The sequence below is a fragment of the Heptranchias perlo genome, chromosome 22 (assembly GCF_035084215.1).
Source record: "Heptranchias perlo isolate sHepPer1 chromosome 22, sHepPer1.hap1, whole genome shotgun sequence".
Classification (NCBI taxonomy): Eukaryota; Metazoa; Chordata; class Chondrichthyes; order Hexanchiformes; family Hexanchidae; genus Heptranchias; species Heptranchias perlo.
This window is the reverse complement of record NC_090346.1, coordinates 8,168,061-8,190,234: the sequence shown is the minus strand read 5'-3', so window position 1 is coordinate 8,190,234 and position 22,174 is coordinate 8,168,061. Positions and strand designations below refer to the sequence as shown.

Sequence of the window (22,174 nt, the reverse complement as noted above, 5' to 3'; positions counted from 1 at the left end):
CAGAGGGAGCTCAATCTCTTAAAGGGAGGATGTTTCTTAGAAATCTCAAAAGTAGCTGGTACCTGTTATTTGCTGAAAATAACAGTCTACTGTCTGCACGAGTCTGAACAGAGATCAGACATAAAACACAAATGCAGGTCCTATCCCTATGTTTACACACTGATGAGTTATGTTAAAACATTGAATAAAGGTTGCATGCCACTAAATCCCACATCCTCCAATCTGCATGCCAGACCTCACCAATCTGAGTTTGTACCAGGCCTGTGAGAGTGCGTGCACCAAGGTTCTCTGCTGATGCACCAGAGACCTTGGTGCAAGAGGTGGACAGAAGGAGGGACATCCTATATCCGCAGTGGGGTGTGGAGTGGGGGGGCAAGAGGCCCTCCAGACATATACTCAAACAGCAGTGGGAAGCAGCGGGGGACGAAGTCAATGCCAGGAGCACAGCACCATGAACATGGATGCAGTGCAGAAAGAAATTCAAAGCTTTGACACGAGTGGTCAAGGTGACTGAGGTCAACTGTCAAGTGGCATCTCCTACCAACTGCACCATGCACTACACCCCCCATCACCCACATACCAATAAACTCTTTCCATCAGTACTCAACTCTTCCAATTAGATGCTTCCTCTTACCCTTAAACATTACCACTGTTTAAGCCCCCCATCCACAACTCACAGGCCACACACACTGGCAGCTATTCAACCATGACAGGCACATCACCCAGACACACGTCCTGCTTTCTTGCAGGAGAAGGTGGTGCATATCAAGAGGCAGCAAGTGGCCGTGGCATTTAGCCCGTCGAGCCTGTTCAGCCATTCAATGAGATCATGGTGGACATGTGACCTAACTCCATATACCCGTCTTAGCCCCATATCCCTTAATATCCTTGGTCCACAGAAATCTATCAATCTCGGATTTAACATTCACAAGTGAGCTAGCATCAACTGCCGTCTGCAGAAGAGCGTTCCAAATGTCTTCCACCCATTGCATGTAGAAGCATTTCCTAACTTCACTCCTGCCGTCCTGGCTCTAAATGTTAGGCTATGTTCCTGCATCCTAGTATTGAAGTCTAGGAGACTTCCAAAAACAGTTACAAATGTCTCTGCAGCCAGAAGCAATTAAGCAGCTACTAACCTGTAAATCCTGCATGATCCCTTTAAATAGCGCTGGTGGGGGGGTCCTCGAGGCACTCTAAGGCATGTTCAGATGGTCGGGGTTAAGACTGTGCGTTGAGTTGAGCGTTAGAAACCATTTTGTGACTTATCACTTTTATTCAGCGCTGCACACTGATTAAAGCCATTTTCTCCCTACTTTACATGATTCCAGCGTTCGTTATCTGCGCCTGCGCTAACTCCTATACCAAGATGGCGCCTGGCACATCACGCAGGAAACGTGGGTGCGCATCCAAGACGCCAACTTGGATGTTGGAGAGGCTGTGTAGCGCCGAAACAACAGGTGCTACACGGCCCAATTTAGCACCCTAGGAGTCTCCCTTTTCTTCAAATGGGAGATCTTTACTGCCTCCCAGGACAGACAGAGGACGGCACCTTTAACAGCACTTTCTCGGTCTGCACTGAAACGTCAGCTTAGATTCAGTGTTCAGATTGAGGCTTGAATTCTGCCTTCTGACTTAGTGGTGAGTCTACTGAGCCAAACTCAGTAGGTAAATTTTTCTGGTGAGAGGCAAAGATGTGTGAAGCGATTTTTTTAACTGTCATTCAGAAACTATCTGCTTTTAAAGCAAATATTTACAGCTGCTGATGGGTAGAAGGAATGCATTTACTCCTCAAACTGAGTACATCTAGCTACGACTACCTCTGAATTTGTGACATATCATAGAATCTTACAGCACAGAAGGAGACTATTTGGCCTGTCGTGTCTGGGCTGGCTCTTTGAAAGAGCTGTATAATTTAGTCTCACACCCCAGCTTTTTGGTACAGTATCCCTTTTATAGAAGATTCCTAAGACACCCACCCAACAGTGGTCATGTAAACAGGATTTATTGTGGTTGGAGTTGCAGACCGTAACAGATTAAGTTCAGGACTGGGGGGAGAATGAAGATTTATCTCAGAAATACTGCCTTAAATTGATTCAAGACTTAGCGAATGCATCTTGTAAGTGTAATCTATATATGTTTAAGTAGAATGTATTTCAGTAATCCTCAATAAAGTTTGGGTAAGACGTAGATAGAGATCAGTGCCCAATACTGGCCTATATTTAGCTTTTCAAATTAATTAAAACATTTACTGCTAACTGAGATTAATTTACTGATTAACTTGTCTTCCTGTCAGGTGGCATGGGTTGGTGTAATACTAACATACATTTCTATCTTCTACAGAAAACCGCTGGTGTACAATTTGGTATTTTACTGAAATTCCTAATTTTAATTTATCAATAGGGCAACTGATATACATGTAGTAACATCATTGGAACATTTTTCCTCTTTGGCCCTGACTGACTGAAGCTAAGAGGAATTCACACCTTCATCAGTTACAGGTTATGATTTGTTAGTACATGGAAATTTGAAGTAATGAGGTTAAATTAATTTAAAATATAATCCAACGAGGATGGTCCTGTTTAATCTGACACAGGGTGTGATGCTGCACACACGTTTGGAAAGCAGTGACATTTTTATATCTTTAGTCTAAGCTAAATATCAATTTCCTCAGTAATTGAAGGTTTGATTGCAATGATCGATCAGCACAGTCCAGGTGTGGCACCTGCTCTCATCAGTCACCTATAGTAAAATTCCTGGAGATACCAGACCCAGAACCAACCCTCCATCTCATTTAACTGTGATAAATGCACTGAAATTACTGTTTAAAAATGTAGAAAAATATTTTCTTGAAGTAGCTGTCCTTTGAAAACTCACTGCTAAAAGTCCTTGGGGTAGATTTTGACTTTGTGTGATTGTGTAAAACGGGTGATAGCGAATCAGCAGCTCGTTTTACATCTCTCCCAATTCCACAATGGAAATAAAAATGGGGAGAGATGTAAAACGGGCTGCTGATTCACTATCACTCATTTTACAATATCGCACAAGGTTAAAATCTACCCCCTAGTTTCCAATGAAACCCTCTGGACCAGACCAAAGAAATAGAATGCGGTAGCTTTCCAAGAGGGACTGCGCAAATGGGGTGTGCACCAAAATGATGCGGTATATCTGGGTATTATTTCTGCCTGCAGTAATGGTAATGTCATGGTTTTGTGTAATCTTATAGTGCAAAATGCTAGAAATGAAAGAAAGAATATATATTTCACATCCTCAGGATGTCCCAAAGCACCAATGAATTACTTTTGAAGTGTAGTCACTGCTGCTTTGTTGGCTAATGCAGCAGCCAACTTGCACACCAAGGTCCCACAAATAGCAATCTGTTATAGTGATGTTGGTTGAGGGATAAATATTGGCCAGGACACTGGGAAAACTCTCCTGCTCCCCTTCGAAATAATGCTATGGGATCACTTACATCCACTGAAACAGGCGTATGAGGGCTAGGTTTAACATCCCATCTGAAAGACAGCACCTCCGACAATGCAGCACCCCTTAGTACCGCACTGAACTATCAATCTAAACTATGTATTCAAGTCCTGCAGTGGGGCTTGAACCCACAACCTTCTGACTCAGGTGAGAGTGCCACCACTTAGCCAAGCTGACACTACTGTAGTCCTGAAAGGGTTAAGTTATAAAACTGTCAGTTATTGTCAAAGTTCATTTTTCCTTTATTTCCCGTTCAGTCTCTCTGCTCTGGCTAGCTGTGTGTAATTTAGGCTACAGACTGCATCCCCTTTGGATACTATATCACATTTATTCAATCAAATGAGAGGAAGAGACCAGCTGTAGCAATGAGGTGTTCCGTGTTCTCCCTCAATTTATCAGTTTAAATCAAGAGCAGCTTAAAAGAATGGGAATTCTTGACCGGGTTTGTGAATTTTGTTTAGTTCTATAGTATCATTGTGCTTCCATGGGGAATGGCTTCATTTAGCTATTGAAAAAGTTGGTCTTAAAGAGAAATTATTTTACCACGAATAAAACTGCCTGAGGGATTTGAGCTGATTTTGAGCCTTTCATGGCTGGTTTTTCAATCCTTGGCTTAAAGATCTGAATTCAGATAAGTGTAAGTGTGGATGGTTGTTTGTGAGAATCACCTTTGTATAAACTACTTTAATGCACTGAGTTTAGGAGGTGAAGCTGGGACAGCTCCTCTACAACTTTACTGCCATTTGCCAACCACTTGGTATAATTCCATAAACTGGTTCCGAACAGTTTTATCACAGATGCCATGATGGACTGATATGTGAGTTGCTTATTTGGTCTTTTAAATGTGAAGGAATGAAGAGGGTAAATAAACTAATGTTTGATCACTTTCCATTGGTTCAGTGAATGAGGACTAACAGGATGATGCACTGATCTTCTCAGCAATGAGGATATCTGACTTGGCAACAAGGAATCGTGGTCTCTCGCCCGCTGATCGGATCAGGTTAACTGCACTGCAATCAGAAGCAAGAAATTAGCACCTCACAGTCAGGAAACTTAAGGGTCTTCAACGTGTCACATAGACTTACATACAGTGTGCAGCACAGGAACAGGCCATTCGGCCCAACAGGTCCCTGCTGGTGTTTATGCTGCACACGAGCCTCCTCCTACCCTTTTTCATCTAATCCCATCAACATATCCCTCTATTCCTCTCTCCCTCATGTGCTTATCTAGCTTCCCCTTAAATGCTAGTTGCCTCAACTATGCCTTGTGGTAGCGAGTTCCACATTCCATCCACTCTCTGGGTAAAGATGTTTCTCCTGAATTCCCTACTGGATTTATTAATGACTATCTTATATTTATGGCCCCTAGTTCTGGTCTCCCCCACAAGTGGTAACAGCTTTTCTAAGTCTACCCTATCAAATCCCTTCATAATTTTAAAGATCTCTATTAGGTCACTCCTCAGCCTTCTCTTTGCTAGAGAAAAGAGCCCCAGCCTGATAGTTATAACCTCTCAGTTCTGATATCATCCTAGTAATTTTTTTTGCACCTTTTCCAGTGCCTCTACATTTTTTTTTATAATAAGGAGATCAGAACTGTTCACAGTACTCCCAAGTGTGGTCCAACTAAGGTTCCATACAAGTTTAACATAACTTCCCATAACTTCAATTCTATCCTTCTAGAAATGAACCCTAGTGCTGTGTTTGCTTTTTTTATGGCCTTATTAATCTGTGTCGCTACTTTTAGTGATTTGTATATCTATACCCCCAGATCCCTCTGCTCCACTACCCATTTAGACTCATATTTTCCAAGAAGTATGTGGTCTCCTTATTCTTCCTATCAAAATGTACCACTTCACATGTGCCCAAGTTAAGAGAAGCCCTAATATTAGGAACATAAGTATGGTCTAAAAACGCACAATGTGGAAAAGACAGCTTGTAGTGCAATGTTGATGAGTTATTAGGGCCAAAGACTCTAGTAATCACCACTCCTTCTTGTGTATCATGGATACACAGACTTGGAATAACATCATAAAATACAATAATCTTCTGTGAGCAGCCTGCCCTAATGTAAACAGAATTTAAAAAGGAAGCCTCCAAATTGCTTAATTATCAATTAAGTTAGCTTCACATTTTATTTTGTAATTCATAACCAAATATACTTATTGATTATTTTCAAATTTACTGTCCAAATCTGCTCAGGGACTGGTAGAACCATAGAAAAGATACAGCACAGAAGGGGGAATTCGGCCCATCGTGTCCACACCGGCTCGAAGAACAACCAAGGTGCCCATTCTAATCCCACCTTCCAGCACCAGGTCCATAGCCCTGCGGCTTACTGCACATTAGGTACAGGTCCAGGTATTTTTTTTTAAAAAGAGTTGAAGGTCCCTGTCTCGACCACCAATTCGGGCAGCGAATTCCATACATCCACCACCCTCTGGGTAAAAAAGTTTTTCCTCATGTCCCCTCTAATCCTTCCGCCAATCAGCTTAAATCTATGTCCTCTAGTTCTTGAACTCTCTGCTAGGGGAAACAGGTACTTCCTGTCTACTCTATCAGGGCCCCTCATAATTTTGTACACCTCAATCAAGTCTCCCCTCAGCCTCCTCTGCTCCAAGGAAAACAACCCCAGCCTATCCAATCTCTCCTCTTGGCTGCAATTTTCAAGCCCTGGCAACATTCTTGTAAATCTTCTCTGCACTCTCTCCAGAGCAATTACGTCCTTCCTGTAATGTGGTGATCAGAACTGCGAACAATACTCCAGTTGTGGCCTTACCAGCGTTTTATACAGTTCCATCATTACATCCCTGCTTTTGTATTCTATACCTCGGCTAATAACGGAGATCATTCCGTATGCCTTCTTCACAACCTTATCTACCTGTACTGCCACCTTCAGGGATCTGTGCACACGCACTCCAAGGTCTCTCACTTCCTCTACCCCTCTCAATATATTCCTGCTTACTGCGTATTCCCTTTTACTGTTTGCCCTCCCTAAGTGCATTACCTCACACTTCTCCGGCTTGAACTCCATTTGCCACTTTTCCGCCCACTCCACCAACCCATTGATATCTTCTTCGAATCTACAGCCATCTTCTTCACTATCAACTATACGGCCAATTTTTGTGTCGTCTGCAAATTTGCCAATCATGCCCCCTACATTCAAGTCCAAATCATTAATATATACCACATGCAAAGCAAACATTAATATTATCTGTGTTAAAGCTTTGCATCTCAACCAACTGTAGGAGAATTTAAAGAAGAAGTTGTGTTACTAACTCAATACAAAAGGTTCCCTGAACTTGTGCGTGTGTGTGTATTTTGTAAAGCTGGATCTACAAGAGGGGCCAGTATCACAAAATAAAACTGCTCCCCGAGTGATTTTAGTTCAAACAAAATCTCCGAGTAAGGGAGTAAGACTTCATTTAATTGAAAGGTAGAGTTTATTTCTGGAGGGGGCAGAGAGATGGAAGGTGCTTTAATGGGATGGATTCACCTGGGTGGGGGGGAGGAGGAGAATGTTTATTTTTCATGACACCAGAAATGAGTTAAAGCTTAGCGATTACCTGTCATAATCTGCTCCAATTAAGCTGGTCCCATTTACTGCCAGGATTCTGTCACCGATGCTAAGTCTCCCATCGTAGGCTGCAGGGCTGTCGGGCAGCAGGGTTCTGATATAGATCCCTGGAGAATTTAAGGTCGTATGCTACAAAGAGATGAGAGTACAGGTATTAAAGGAACCATATTCGTTCCGACTCAGCATAGTGGTTGGCGATTTCAGTATTTGCTAACACTGGGAAACAAACTCGGAACTATAAGGGTGTGAAACAAGAATCTTAACTGCTGTGTCACCTAGCTGGGTTAATCTGTAAAGGTTTGATATGAAAAAATGTGGTTCTTTATATGCTACACAAACTACATTTAATGGTATAATAACATGGAAAATTCAGTGAGTTTTTCACCAACTGAGATTATAGATATATTTGTCAAAACTGATAGAACAAATATCTCAAACTGTTAATGTTATTTGTGTGTTGTACATTTTGAACAATTATTGTACCATTATTTATTGAGCTAGTACTCTGAGTATAAATACTATGCCATTTCTCTTATTGACTAACGTGTAGTTCATCTCACTCACCAGCCCATCAATCAGTCCCATTCCTAAGCCAATGGGCCCTCTCTCCAGCTCCACCACAAACACACAACATGGATCATCTTCTGCCGAACTCAGGCTGGAAGATGTTGGAGTCGGTAAGTCATAGACTGCAGATACTCTTCCTGTTCAAAAGAAATGCTAGCGTTCACCTGGTGTTACACAATGTTTATAAGCTACTTTATATCCCATAGATAAAGCAGTTTTCATCTGACTCTGGAAAAAGTACATTATTCTGAATGCCAATTCACTCTGAATTAAAAACTCACCTATACCGGAGAGGTTTAAACTCCAAATTTGAACTGAACTACAGTGATACTGGACCAAAACAACAAGACAGCTGGATATCCCAGAAGGGGAAGGGCAAGATAAAACAGACAAAGAAAGCTTATGGCTGTCACAGAAAACTATATACTGCAGAAAGCCTAGAGGAGTATAGAAAGTACAGGGATGGCGTAAAAAAGGAAATAAGGAAAGCAAAGAGAGGGCACGAAAAAATATTAGCTAGTAAGATTAAAGAAAACCCAAAGATGTTTTATCAGTACATTAAGAACAAGAGGATAGCTAAGGAAAAGGTGGGACCTATCAGGGATGATAAGGGTAACTTGTGTGTAGATGCAGAGGATCTAGGGTAGGGTTTTAAATGAATATTTTGACTCCATATTCACAAAGGAAAGGGATGATCCGGACGTAGTAGTTAAAGAGGAGAGGTGTGAAATATTGGATAAGGTAAACATAACGAGAGAGGAAGTACTAGAGGGACTGGAATCCTTGAAAGTTGATAAGTCACCAGGGCCGGATGGATTGTTTCCTAGGCTATTGAAGGAAGCCAGGGAGGAAATAGCGGATGCTCTGAGGATCATTTTCCAATCCTCACTAGATACAGGGGAGGTACCGGAGGACTGGAAGACTGCAAACATAGTACCACTGTTTAAAAAGGGTACGAGGGAAAGGCCGAACAATTATAGGCCAGTCAGTCTTACCTCGGTGGTGGGCAAACTATTAGAATCAATACTGGGAGATAGGATAAACTGTCACTTGGAAAGGCAAGGTTTAATCAGGGATAGTCAGCATGGATTTGTTCAGGGAAGGTCATGCCTTACAAATCTGATTGAATTCTTTGAGGAAGTGACAAGGAGGATAGATGAGGGTAGTGCAGTGGATGTTGTCTACATGGATTTTAGTAAGGCATTTGACAAGGTCCCACATGGCAGACTGGTCAGAAAGGTAAAAGCCCATGGGATACAGGGAAATGTGGCTAATTGGATCCAAAATTGGCTCAATAACAGGAAACAAAGGGTAAAAGTAGATGGATGTCTTTGCGAATTGAAATCCGTTTCCAGTGGTGTGCCACAGGGCTCAGTGTTGGGTCCCTTGCAGTTTGTGGTATATATTAATGATTTGGACTTGAAAGTAGGGGACATGATTGGCAAATTTGCAGACGACACAAAAATTGGCCGTGTAGTTGATAGTGAAGAGGATAGCTGGAGACTCCAAGAAGATATTAATGGGTTGGTGGAGTGGGCGGAAAAGTGGCAAATGGAGTTCAACCCGGAGAAGTGTGAGGTAATGCACTTAGGGAGGGCAAACAGTAAAAGGGAATACACAGTTAACGGGAATATATTGAGGGGTAGAGGAAGTGAGAGACCTTGGAGTGCATGTGCACAGGTCCCTGAAGGTGGCAGTACAGGTAGATAAGGTTGTGAAGAAGGCATACGGAATGCTCTCCGTTATTAGCCAAGGTATAGAATACAAAAGCAGGGATGTAATGATGGAACTGTATAAAATGCTGGTAAGGTCACAGCTGGAGTATTATGCGTAGTTCTGATCACCACATTACAGGAAGGACGTAATTGCTCTGGAGAGAGTGCAGAGAAGATTTACAAGAATGTTGCCAGGGCTTGAAAATTGCAGCTATGAGGAGAGATTGGTTAGGCTGGGGTTGTTTTCCTTGGAGCAGAGGAAGCTGAGGGGAGACTTGATTGAGGTGTACAAAATTATGAGGGCCCAGATAGAGTAGACAGGAAGTACCTGTTTCCCCTAGTGGAGAGTTCAAGAACTAGAGGACATAGATTTAAGCTGATTGGCAGAAGGATTAGAGGGGACATGAGGAAAAACTTCTTTACCCAGAGGTTGGTGGGTGTATGGAATTCGCTGCCCGAATTGGTGGTAGAGGCAGGGACCCTCAACTCTTTTAAAAAGTACCTGGATCTGCACCTAAAGTGCTGTAAGCTGCAGGGCTACGGACCAGGTGCTGGAAGGTGGGATTAGAATGGGCACCTGGTTGTACTTTGAGCCGGCACGGACACGATGGGCCGAATGGCCCCCTTCTGTGCTGTATCTTTTCTATGGTTCTATGGCACCAGCCTGATGATTCAGCCTCAGCACAGAGATGACCGGTTGAGTGACTGCACAAACCAGGAACCCAAGTCTGTACATAACTGGGATCAGCAAAGATAAGTGAAGACTGTGAACAGGACGTGCCTGTTTAAAGCTGCAGGATACTAATATCATTTTTCCTTGTTTTTGAAATAAATAGTATTCAATATAAGATGGTAGCAATTTTAAAAAGATGATTTCAATCAATTGTTTTTTATGCTTCAGAAACACTGCATCTTTTAATGGGAAGTGGGATTTAAAATGTACAAGCAACATGTATAAGTGTCAAAAAAACATTCAATTAAGAGAGTGGGTTAGACTGAAGGGCTTAAGTAATATAAATACACAGTGAAAATATAATTTGTTATTTAAAAAGGTGTAATTATTTAGAAACGTTTAGTTTTTAAGGACATAGCCTTCATTTTAGATAAAGCTGCAGATTAATGGAACTGGAGGAGAAGCAAGTGTTTTATGTGTCAGATACAACCGTACAAAAAAACAGACAGGCAATGATCGGCTGGTCCATCAAGCCTATCCCAAACAATCCGCAGTGAAGCATCATGTGAACCCCACTGCTCCCTCCCACCAGCAGTCATGTAATCTCCTGAGCGGCAAAAGCAAATACAAAAACCCAAGGTCAATTCAGGGAAAACAAAATCTGGGAAATTCCTCTCCGACCACCCCCCCCCCCCGACCCTTTAGTCAATCAAAACGAGTTCAGGAGATCACTGTGACCATTAGGTACACACAATATCCCACCCAATTTTTATACACAGTGATATTAGCCACAGCAAGGTACTCGACCAGCTCTTTTTTGAACTGTTGCAGTAAAAACGCACTCACCACATCAGCCAATAACTTGTTCAAAGTGTCGATTGTTCTGTGTAAAGAAAAACCTCCTGATATCCAACCTAGTTCTATGTTTATAGCTTATATGCATGATCCCTTGTTTTCTCTAATCTATCCAGTTCAAATAGTCTGTTCACACAGACACATTCTAGTTGCTTCATCATTTTAAATACTTCAGTTAAATCACTCCGAAGTCTACATTTTTCAAGAGTAAAAAGACACAGCTCGCTAAGCCTGTCGTGTTAACTAAAGGGTTTAAACTAGGTATCGTTCTAGTGACCCTCCTTTGAACCTTTTCCAGGGCTTCCATGTGAGTGGGCCAAAACTGGACACCAGATGAGGCCTAACCAGGGACTTGTACAGAACACTATGATTCTTTTGTTTGGATCCTGGATCCAGTACTCTATTTTCCTCGCAATAAACTCTCGACACTGGTCGTGCACCTTCAGAGACTTGTACTACGATGTTTAGGTCCCTTTCCTGCCGAACAGACTTCAATTGTGTACTAAGATGGTATTTACATATTTGGCATTAGGCCTGCCCATGCCCATTACTCTACATTTATCTACGTTAAATGACATCTGTCAGATGTGGGCCCATTCCCCCCATCACATCTAGATTAGACTGTAATCTTTTTTTCTCATCAAAGGTTCTAACATTTGCACAAATCTTAATTTGACATTTTTGCATTTGGCCAAATCTGACTAGAATGGGCCCAAAGAGTACAAGATGAGAATGGTCTCTTGGTACAATCCATTTATCTAACTGGAGCTATAGCTACCTCCCCCTCTCCCTAAACGAGTCTTCAGATAATTATTGGATTAAGTAATTTATATTTTATTAGTTGGCATTGAGTCTATTTCAGAAGATTTATTGCAGTTTCAGCTCTGGGACTGCACTGAAAGCTGTTCAGAATGTTGACATGGTAAAACCTAATAGTGTCCTGAACATGCCCGGTCCCCTTCCTCTACTGCCTCTCTTGGTCCCCTCTTGCTTACCAATACTGAAGTTCTGCTTGGTGTCGGACAGACAGACACTAAGATGCGTAATCTAGATCCCGCCTCGTCACCTCACCCACCGATGATAACCATCCCAATAAAATATTACATTATATATGGTTTGTTGGAGATAAGTACCTCAGAGAAGATTTGACACAATTTGAAAACAAAAAACCCCAAAAATTAATATAAAGAGATTGTCCATCAGAGGCCTCCATGATATTACTTATAGTTAAAATGAGTAATTGTGGGGTGTGCATTTAAACTACACATACCATAATCTGGGGACACTAAAGCTATTGGATGGCTTTCCCTTGTTGTGCAACAGGTGGTATATAAATGTTATTTGTTATTGGTCATCTGTATGAGCCAATTGGCGGACTGCTGCAGGATAGATTTCAGTTTTCTAAAGGTAATATTCAGTTCATTGAGTAGTGGTGGGTAATGTAAAGTCCCATGCAGTTAAGATGTGTATTGTGAACTCTAATAATGGAAACCTAGAAACCAATAATATGATTTATATTCCTTATTGGCTTTCTTGCTAGATGTTTTGTTTGGGCAGTTCGGCTTAGTTCTGATTAAACCCTACTCCAAGCCACATTTATCAGATGTTCAGTTCTACCTCACAGATTTTTCTAGGCTGAATTTTGTTGGGTAGTTATAATCACTTAGCTTCACAAATGGGGTCCTAGATTTTGTGGTTCAGAGCTGATTAATCCTTTTGACTGGTTTATCAGTTGGAGTAAAAATCCCATAGACCTCATAGTCCTGACAGTTACCTTCCCCCTCATTGGCTCCGTTCCTGTAGATACCATTTCTCCTGGTGTTTGATGTAAGTCTACCACCTCCATTGGTTTGTACACAATCATTGTGTCCAAGGTCAGAGTTCAAAGGTGTGTTTGGAGGAGTCAAAAGGCAGGAAGGATCTAATGGCTGCATGTTTTGCCCGGGAACCCTGTGCCTTCCCAGAGTATTTTGTAGCTGTAGGTTGTGTAGTTTTTCTTTAAGTTCTTGGCAGGAATTAAAATCTCTGTGTGATCCACTGACCCAGGAACTGCCCGAGCTTCTCCCGTCTGTCTCTGCATCAAGATTATTATTAAGGTGATTGCTTTGGCCTGATTGCTGATCAAGAACCTTGTGACTGGAAAGTGTGGTTGGATTGTCTGAAGACAGCTGGTGACAGCTGCGGGAAACTGGAAATTCAGTCTGTAAGAAATACAAATTAAAAGAAATAAAACATAGCTGCAAAAGCCCTCTGGCACAAGTCCATACAAAAATCTTACAGGAGCACTGCAATACAGACCTTAGTGGCAGCCTAGCCACAACATAAGGAGATGAAGAATGAAGAACAGTGGCATATTCAGCTCATTTCATAAATAAGGAAGACCAGACAATTAACTAGTGACAGGTGAATGGTGAAGAAGTGCAAAAGCCAATGATCCTTGTTATGTGTAACCTATTTATATAATGTGATAATTTAACAATAAACTAAATCATATTGTTACAGCTGTTGTACTTGAAAATGGTTTCCACAAGAACTATTCAATACATGACTGGTTCAGTTCTTCCCAGGTCATGAAATCAGCTCCCTTCATCCTAAGAAGCGTCACTTTGAATGTGATCGGACACTTTGTACTAATTAAAGAATCAATTAATTGCCTCCATAAAAATAACAATGTTTTGCCTCAAAACATAAAACAGCACCGTTTTCCCCCTTTTACACATGATTCATGTTTAGCATGGTGTAGTGTGGGAGCTTAGCCCCTTTATGTTTTGGTTTCTCAATAATAGTATCCTGTTGTATTTAAGTGATCAGGGCAGGCAAAAACATAGCTTATGGGGCGATCATTGAACAGAGATTATAGGATGATTTGATTTTTTTAAATTATGAAGGAACAGAACAGAATGGATAGAAACAGACTGTTTCCAGTAGTTGAGGGATCTAGAACAAGGGAACATAAATATAAGGTTAAATGTAAAAGATTTTGGACAGACAGCAGAAGAAACTTTTTTATACAGAGGGTTGTGAGGCTGTGGAGTGCACTACCAGAATTAGTGATTTAAGCAGCAACCATGTCAACATTTAAGAATAGGTTAGATATGTGGTTGAAGGAAATGGGAATAAAGGGATATGGGAACAGAGCAGGCATATGGGATTAGGACTATTGTTCATGTGGAGGATAAACCCCAACATGGACTGGTTGGACTGAAAGGATTGTTTCCTTGTTGCAATTTCTATGTGATAACTGAGTCAGCAATGAGTTGAGACTGTTGTAAAAGCTGATGGGAGTCATAAGATGCAGTTACATTTGCTACTTTCTTGTTGATGTAAAGTAGTTTTGGGTATGCATCAGCGCAAAAGTGGCAGTGTATCTCAGGAAACAACTTAGCATATTAAAGGCTTGAGGTGTGAGCCCCCATGAGGAGACTGTCTTACAATGATTTAAGCTTACAATGATTTAAGCTCACACTGAACGTGGTATAACTCCAGCCATGGATACTGTGCACTGTATTAGCAGCAATGTTTAAAGCATGAACATTACACCAAGGTCAGCTGATTTTTGAAATTTCACAAATGACATCCAAACATTTTCTGCTGTCTAAACAAATGTTATAATATTTTGCTACAAATGTGTAGTGCCGCATGTTATGAAGTGAAAGTAGAGGAATAAAGAGGATCGCAAGAAGAGAAGGGCTTGTGATGTCCTGTGGAAGAATACCTTGTTTCTGCTGGAAGTTATTGGCTGAAGCTGCCCATTTATATTGTGTGTGTGCTGACATGTTACACATTCACATTACATGCCAGCACATGGACATTTAAAAACAAAATTGCTCCCATTTCCTGTTTCTTTTTGTAACACGCTGTAAAGAGGGTGCAGTAAATCCCATGAACTGTAATCTGCAGTACTGGCAGCAATTCGACCGTTAGAAAATTCAGGATAGATGGAACCCACTGTTAAATTTTCAAACACTGTGACGTTTATAGTGGTAAATTGGACCTAAATCACTTGATTTTCTTCTGGTGATTCAGCAGTGTAAACAAGGAATTACAAAGATGGTTGGAAGTGTAGATTTCCTTGTAAGGAATCTTACAACACCAGGTTATAGTCCAACAGTTTTGTTTGAAAATCACAAGCTTTCGGAGCTTACCTCCTTCGTCAGGTGAGTGAAGGGTTCTAAAAACGCATAGCATATATTAGGCTATGCGTTTTTAGAACCTCACTCACCTGACGAAGGAGGTAAGCTCCGAAAGCTTGTGATTTTCAAATAAAACTGTTGGACTATAACCTGGTGTTGTAAGATTCCTTACATTTGTCCACCCCAGTCCATCACCGGCATCTCCACATCATAGATTTCCTTGGACAGCGTATGGGGCAATTCGGATGTCATTAATTGGGAAGAAAATTATAGATTATCCAAATCTGTCTGAGTTCAAACAGATGAAAAGATTTAAAGGACGATGTAATCCAATGGGTAGTTAAAGCTTCAGATTCTAGCCAATTGGTCAACAAGTATCTTTTATGGATGTTAATTAATCAATCTAATTATTAGGACTAATGTTGTGCACCATGAGTTCTGAATCAGGAATTCGACCTTTCTGTGAAATTGCTCAGAGGAAAGGCATAACTTGCCATTCTCAGATTTGGCACAGAACAGGTCAGGAAAAAGAAATATTATAAACCTGTATTTTGATTTAGTGCTTTTTAAAGAGTTAAATATAAGACAATTTATCCAGATTGGCTGATTAGTTAGAAGAATTTCATTGGCTTGTAAAAAAAATCACTGGAATATTCTCAACTGTGAACAGGTGCAAGGATAATCTGCATTTATTGAAGTGACGTGGTTTTATCTACAGTTCGAGATCAACCCTTTTATCTGTGTTTAAAAACATGATAGAATGACGTAAATGATTGAAACAAATAATTAAGTATATTGAAGAATTTTGCTAGGGAGTTGCCCAAGTATTAAAGAATAAAGCTGGAGATGAAGAATTCAAGAATTTCAGTTGAGTGAAAAATCTGAGTGTTTCATTTGTGAATGATGTGCTCTTTAAATTATGGCTCAGAATACTGGCATAATGTTTGTACATTTATCTACACTTTAAATGTTTTTCTACGTTTTATCAGATTTTGGTTTGAAAGGGGTCAGTATTATTTATGCCTCGAATATGGACACTGGGTTCTTCATAAATATTTAGATTCCCAGACTGATTGAAGAATCCAAGAGTACATTTACAGAGGCTCTGGTTGCTAAGAGCTAGAACAAACACTAAGGATATGCTGAGCCAAACCTCGCTGATCAGAAGGATTTGCAGTATGGTTCCTGTTGGTAGATATTTCAATTCCTTATGGCAGAAATGATTTCAGTTCTAGAAAGTTGACTCCCTCCAACCCTTTTCTTTTTCAACCCCTCGAAAACCATTCTTTATCTTATTAAACAGGAACTGCCGGCATAGATCCTTGTTTGATTTTAAAATGATTTTATGCAGTTATGAGCGTGCTTCCACACAATGAGGACTCACACCAGGATCGGAAAAAGATCCTTTTCCTGAAATGTAAATTTACAGGCATTTGAACTTCTTTCTTCCCACATTCTCCTGTACGTATATAAGTGAAGCTTGTATTTTTCTGTCATGATTTCCTCCCATTCTCTTCCCCCCCGCCTATTTTGCCTATGAGTTACAGGCACAGAGCTGTGTTTCTCCCAACCCCACCAACCCTTTGTCTCCACACTGAATTAGGTTGGTGTCTTTGAACTCCGTCTGTACCTTGAGTGATGAAATTAATATATGAAAATCACTGTCGGGGCCCATTTGATAGTGTGACCTCCTGCACTGCCCTTCCATAGAATCATAGAAGGTTACAGCACGGAAGGAGGCCATTCGGCCCATCGAGTCCGTGCCGGCACTATGCATGAACAATCCAGCTAGTCCCACTGCCCCGCCCTATTCACGTGGCCCTGCGCATTTTTTCGTTTCAAGTACTTATCCAGTTCTCTTTTGAAGGTCATGATTGAATCTGCCTCCACCACCCCCTCAGGCTGTGCATTCCCGATCCTAATCACTCGCTGTGTAAAAAAGTTTTTCCTCATATCACCTTTGGTTCTTTTGCCAATCACCTTAAATCTATGCCCTCTGGTTCTTGACCCTTCTGCCAATGGGAACAGTTTCTCTCTGTCTACACCCTTCATGATTTGGAATATCTCCATCAAATCTCCTCTCAACCTTCTCTGTTCCAAGGAGAACAAACCCAGCAACTCCAGTCTAACCACGTAATTTAAGGCCCTCATCCCTGGAATCATTCTAGCAAATCTCCTCTGCCCCCTCTCTAAGGCCTTCAATCCGTCCTAAAGTGCGGTGCCCAGAACTGGACACAATACTCCAGTTGTGGCCGAACCAGTGTTTCATAAAGGTTCAGCATGATTTCCTTGCATTTGTACTCTATGCCTCTACTTATAAAGCCCAGGACCGCGTTTGCTTTTTTAACCGCTTTCTCAACCTGCCCTGCCACCTTCAGCGTTTTGTGCACATATACCCCCAGATCCCTCTACCCCTTTTAGAATTGTGCCCTCTAGTTTGTATTGCCTCTCCTCAATATTAGGATATTTGAAATCCCCCGTTATCACTACTCAATGGCTTTTGCACCTCTCTGTAATTTCCCTGCAAATTTGCTCCTCTATATCCTTCCCACTAGTTGATGGCTTATAGAATACACCCAATAGTGTAATGGCACTTCTATTGCTCCTTAACACTAACCAAATAGATTCTGTCCTTGACCCCTCCAGGACACCTGCTCTCTCCAGCACTGCAATGTTCTCCTTAACCAATACTGCCACCACCCCCATTTCTTTCCTTCCCTATCTTTCCTGAACATCTTGTATCCAGGAATATTTAGTACCCAATCCTGCTCTTTTTTGAGCCAGGTCTCCATTATCGCCACAACATCGTATTCCGATGTGGCTATTTGTGCCTGCAGCTCACCAACCTTGTTTACCAATCTTTGTGCGTTCACACACATGCACCACAAACCCGTCTTACACCTTCTTGTACTCTCTCTTGGTCTGACCCCATGTAATACCTTACTATTTCTTACTCTAGGGCTATCCTTCTCTCCTGATCCTTTGTGGCCCCTTATTTCCCCTTTCTAATGCTACCTCCTAGTGCCCATCCCCCTGCCAAATTAGTTTAAGCTGCCCCCCCCCCAAAGGTACTAGCGAACCTCCCCGCGAGGTCATTGATCCCAGCTCCATTGAGGTGCAACCCATCCGGCCTTACAGGTCCCACCTCCCCCAGAACTGGTCTCAATACCCCAGAAATCTGAAGCCCTCCCTCCTGCACCATCTCTCCAACCTTTAGTAATTTTAACTCCTGTAGGAGGCAAAAACAGAGAAAAAAATCTGGCTAATTTCCAGAGGAACTAGTGAAAATTCCTTCACAATTCCATAAGGCAATCGAACAAGGTCTGGGACACCACAATTTGCCCATCACTCATCACCAGCTGAATTTATTTAATCCATACACCAGATGTTCCTCAATGCCCTCCACCTTCAGACTTATCAAGTCCTTTAAAGGACTGTAATGTAACGATACTTACGGTATATAATGCCGATAACCTGTTCCGACAACCTTCTGAGAAACTAAATACTTCTGGCATCTTTGTTTACGTACGTTATAGGAATGTCCTCTAGACCTACTATCACTTTCCATCTTGAGCACCTATCCACATCTATTACATTTGATTCTTTTATAATTTTTAAAACTTCAAAATTATAGTTGTGGAGGATTTTCCTAGACTCCCATTATATTTCCCCAATGCTTTTTTCTCCATAATGAATACCCCTAAGTCTTGAAGCCCATCATCACAATTAAGAGATTAGGTAAGTTGCTCCTAAAGCCTCAATTTCCCAAGTGAAAACCTGGAGCCAAAGTATAGGGCTCTTACTTTTGTACCTAGCAATGTGTCTGATCAATGGTTATCCCCAAGTTCCTTTCCTGTACTGTTACTTTTAATGGTCACCAATGCGTGGAATAGACCTGCTTCAAGCTGCCTTGTCCTTTGTGCATAACATCACACTTCCCCGTATTCAAGCGTATCTGCCATTTCTGAACCCAATCACTTACTAATCTTCTTATTACCAGCCCTGCACGCACTCCTGGTGCCCTCCTCAAGATAAAAATAAGAAGCAGCAATGGATCCAGCATGGAACCCTGGGGGACTCTGCTCATTACTGGGTCCCAATGGCTTCTCTTTCTTCTCTAGATTTTGCAATTTTTAAAATTAATAATAGATCTTTAAAACTCTAACTTGGCAGAAAGCCAGTACAGTGCAAAAGCTGAAATATTTAATGTCTACTGAGGCTATTTAGATGACCTCTCCAGATCCCCGTCCATCTGTCCTTGTATATACTGTGAAATATTGATGGGGTGCATGTTAAAGTTTCAGCAAACTTTGAAAGTATTAAAAAGGGTTGCGCAAGCGAAAGAGGGAGAGATTAATTTGTTCATTTGTACCCAGATATCGCCTCACTCCAATATCCGAACAGAAGTGAATGACTGTTGAGTTTCAACATTGTCTCTGAGGCCTTTCTGAGTAAAGTGAGCGTATATTATTTTCTTGTCATCCTTTTTATCAAAAAATGCTCTTGCAAAAGCACAATCTTACTTGGCCAAATGAATGTGGAGAAATGAGCTAATAGTCTTTTCTCAGCCATTATTTTAATTTGTCTAAGCTCCAGTTATTCATGTAAGGAAAAAAAATCAATTTCTGTTTTCAGCAGGACTTAACTGCAGGATGCACAAACTTAGACTGTTCAATTAGGGAAGAAACAAAGGTTGAGAAAATATAATTAAGCTGTGCATTGTGCCATGTATGGCAAGTGAGTTCTGCATAAGTGAGTTCTGTAATGAGATTTGGTGGGTAGTTTTATAACATTTATAACAAAGGATGCATTTAGCTGCAGTTATCAGTCTGAGACCAGTAGCTGGAGTTTGGTTTCAAGTACAACTACCTGTTTATACTGGCTGGCTGAAATTCAATCCTGTTGCACAGGAGAAAGCTCTATGCAAATGTGCATACTTGCATGCACAGAGCTCCTCTCCCAACAGTTCGATTTTAAATGTTTAGATAGTGAAGGTGCTAGCATATGCATTAGCTTTGTTTAAACATTTTAAATTAATTGCAGGTAGGTTTACAAAGTGCCCTTAAAGGGCACTCAGTTTGACACCACATTGGATTTACACTCTTACATGGTGTGAGACTTTAGGGTATCCGAATCCATTTTAGAATCAGTTCAGGCCCGACCTGGATGTACATTACAAGTGTCTGAATGAAATAGAAAGTGATGTCAGCATTGTAGTGTAAATGTGCCCAACATAACTTGGCAAAGCTAATTTGGAGAATTTATGGAAATGCAAGGAAAGTTCTTGTTCCGGACTTTATATCAGCTCATGTCGTGCAGTGGAATTGTTGCAGCTGGTAGGAACAGAGTCCTCTTTGGACTGAAAGTTAATAACCTTTACCTGTAATTCCTCAGTTGTGGAATATCCGTTGGTTGGCTGGAATTTGGTACGCAGGCTCCAGAGGAAGTGACGGATATACAGTAGGTGTCTGTACATGTTGTCATCTATGGTCTCTGCTTCCAGATCCACCTTAAAGTTACTGGTGGGCAGCACTATTGGAGGATATTTATCGAAACTCAACAGAATATCCTCTGTGGAACAGAAAATACATGGGAGCTTGTCACATACAGAAGGGATACAATTAAACTCTGCTTTATTCTGCCAATTTGGAGTTTGTGGATGGAATGCACTTTCAGGACATTTGATCCATTTTGTTTTGACCTTCCTCTGATGGTGCTTGAGCAAACTAGCCATGTTTGGGAATGTTCTAATATGGCTGTGCCAAGCTGATGAAGATCTGAGAAGAATGAGTCAAAGCCTACTAGAAGTAGTACTGGTTTATTTCACGATACATTGAATATGAATAGAACATCCAATGTAGAGTAACCATAAAACAAGACCCAAACAGACACAATTGAGGTGATTTTAAAGGATATTCTTTATCAGTAATCAATTACTAACTTAACCATTTTTGCAAAATGGCTCTACTATTCAGATAAGTTAAATAACAGATTGCATAATTTCTTATCCCATATATTTATTGTGCTATTATTCTATTAGCCTGATTCAATCATTGCGTTTTCAATAAATCTTAACGCAAACATGTTTATTTTTATAGGCTTTTAAAATTTATTTACAGGCACTCATTCCTTTCAGTAGAAGCATAGTATAATCTTGAACTGCTGCAAAAAGAGGTTGCAAGGTTTATAATAATGACTTTACATCTCCCATTCTTTTTTAAAAAAATGCAACAACATAGCTTTTGCAAAAATTCTGTTGCAAATTTGTGGTACTGTTTCTGCCCCCTCTAGCCGGAGACTCTGACCGTACCTGTTTTGTATGTTGCTGCCCTCTCTTCAGCACTTGGCTGCCATGTTGCAATGGGGCTCACTCCAGGTGCTAGTTGGTAGTGTGTTAGTACGTGAAGAAGCTGGGATGGGTTTAGGGCATGGAATTCTCTCTTGAGGCAACTCCAGCTGGACTGTGGCAAAACACGAGAAGGTATAAATCAATAGAGAGAGATTTCCCTTAGCGGGGGGCTGCACAGTGGTTAGTTTAGCAGTACCACTAATAACAATACCCTCTGATGTCCCTCTGCATCAATGTGTATTAAAGCTACTCCATAAGTTGCAGGTGGGATCACGTAAAGATATCTTTGCAGGCCTGAAGATGTCAGAATGCTCATTTCAGGACTTATAAAAGTCATTACAAGCAAACAGTCCAAACTGAGAAGCCATATACATGCTTAATGAGCAGGACCAATTTGTGATTAACTGGTACCTCTCCTAGGATTACTGTAAGAAAATGCAAACTCATTCACATTCATCAGGTAATTCGTTCTCAAAATTCTCTCTTTCCCCTCTTCCCCCCTCTCTCATTAGATATTCAATATGCAGTAGTATTAATATAACATTCACCTGACGAAGGAGGAAGCCTCCGAAAGCTTGTGATTTTCAAATAAAATTGTTGGACTATAACTTGGTGTTGTAAGATTGTTTACATAATATAACAGGGGTTTGGGATCACTTGCCAATTTTTACAATTGTAGAGCAGTAGACCCCTGGGGGTGGTGAAGGTGCGCGTGGCAAACCCGAATAGAAAAAACTTACCGTTTCCGATGCGATCGCAATGTAATTGTTGGTGATTAAAGATCTTTCCGGGTTTTGCGCCCGGCAGCCAGCCTGATTGACAGGAGCTG

At 41.1% G+C, this 22,174-nt stretch overlaps 1 protein-coding gene and 1 long non-coding RNA gene across 3 annotated transcripts in view; one reads left to right on the top strand and one right to left on the bottom strand.

The window, feature by feature from the left end:
• Positions 1-3,250: 3,250 nt before the first annotated feature.
• LOC137340453 (uncharacterized) overlaps positions 3,251-22,174 on the top strand; it is a 32,468-nt gene continuing 13,544 nt past the window's right edge. The window contains exons 1-3 of one of the 2 annotated variants that reach the window (XR_010966809.1): positions 3,251-5,825; positions 7,621-7,730; positions 12,910-13,324. This is a non-coding gene — a long non-coding RNA (uncharacterized lncRNA). Of the gene's footprint in view, positions 5,826-7,620; positions 7,731-12,909; positions 13,325-22,174 lie in introns of those variants that run through there. The other variant, XR_010966810.1, reaches the window with a different exon arrangement.
• Positions 4,094-22,174, bottom strand: part of radil (Ras association and DIL domains) — an 82,401-nt gene continuing 64,320 nt past the window's right edge. Inside the window, exons 9-14 of the mRNA XM_068002892.1 lie at positions 21,307-21,457; positions 20,377-20,567; positions 12,632-13,064; positions 7,618-7,742; positions 7,043-7,182; positions 4,094-4,490 (exon numbers count right to left, since the gene is read on the bottom strand). Of these exons, the coding sequence (XP_067858993.1) occupies positions 4,391-4,490; positions 7,043-7,182; positions 7,618-7,742; positions 12,632-13,064; positions 20,377-20,567; positions 21,307-21,457 (1,140 nt within the window). The 3' untranslated portion in view covers positions 4,094-4,390. The remainder of the gene's footprint in view (positions 4,491-7,042; positions 7,183-7,617; positions 7,743-12,631; positions 13,065-20,376; positions 20,568-21,306; positions 21,458-22,174) is intronic.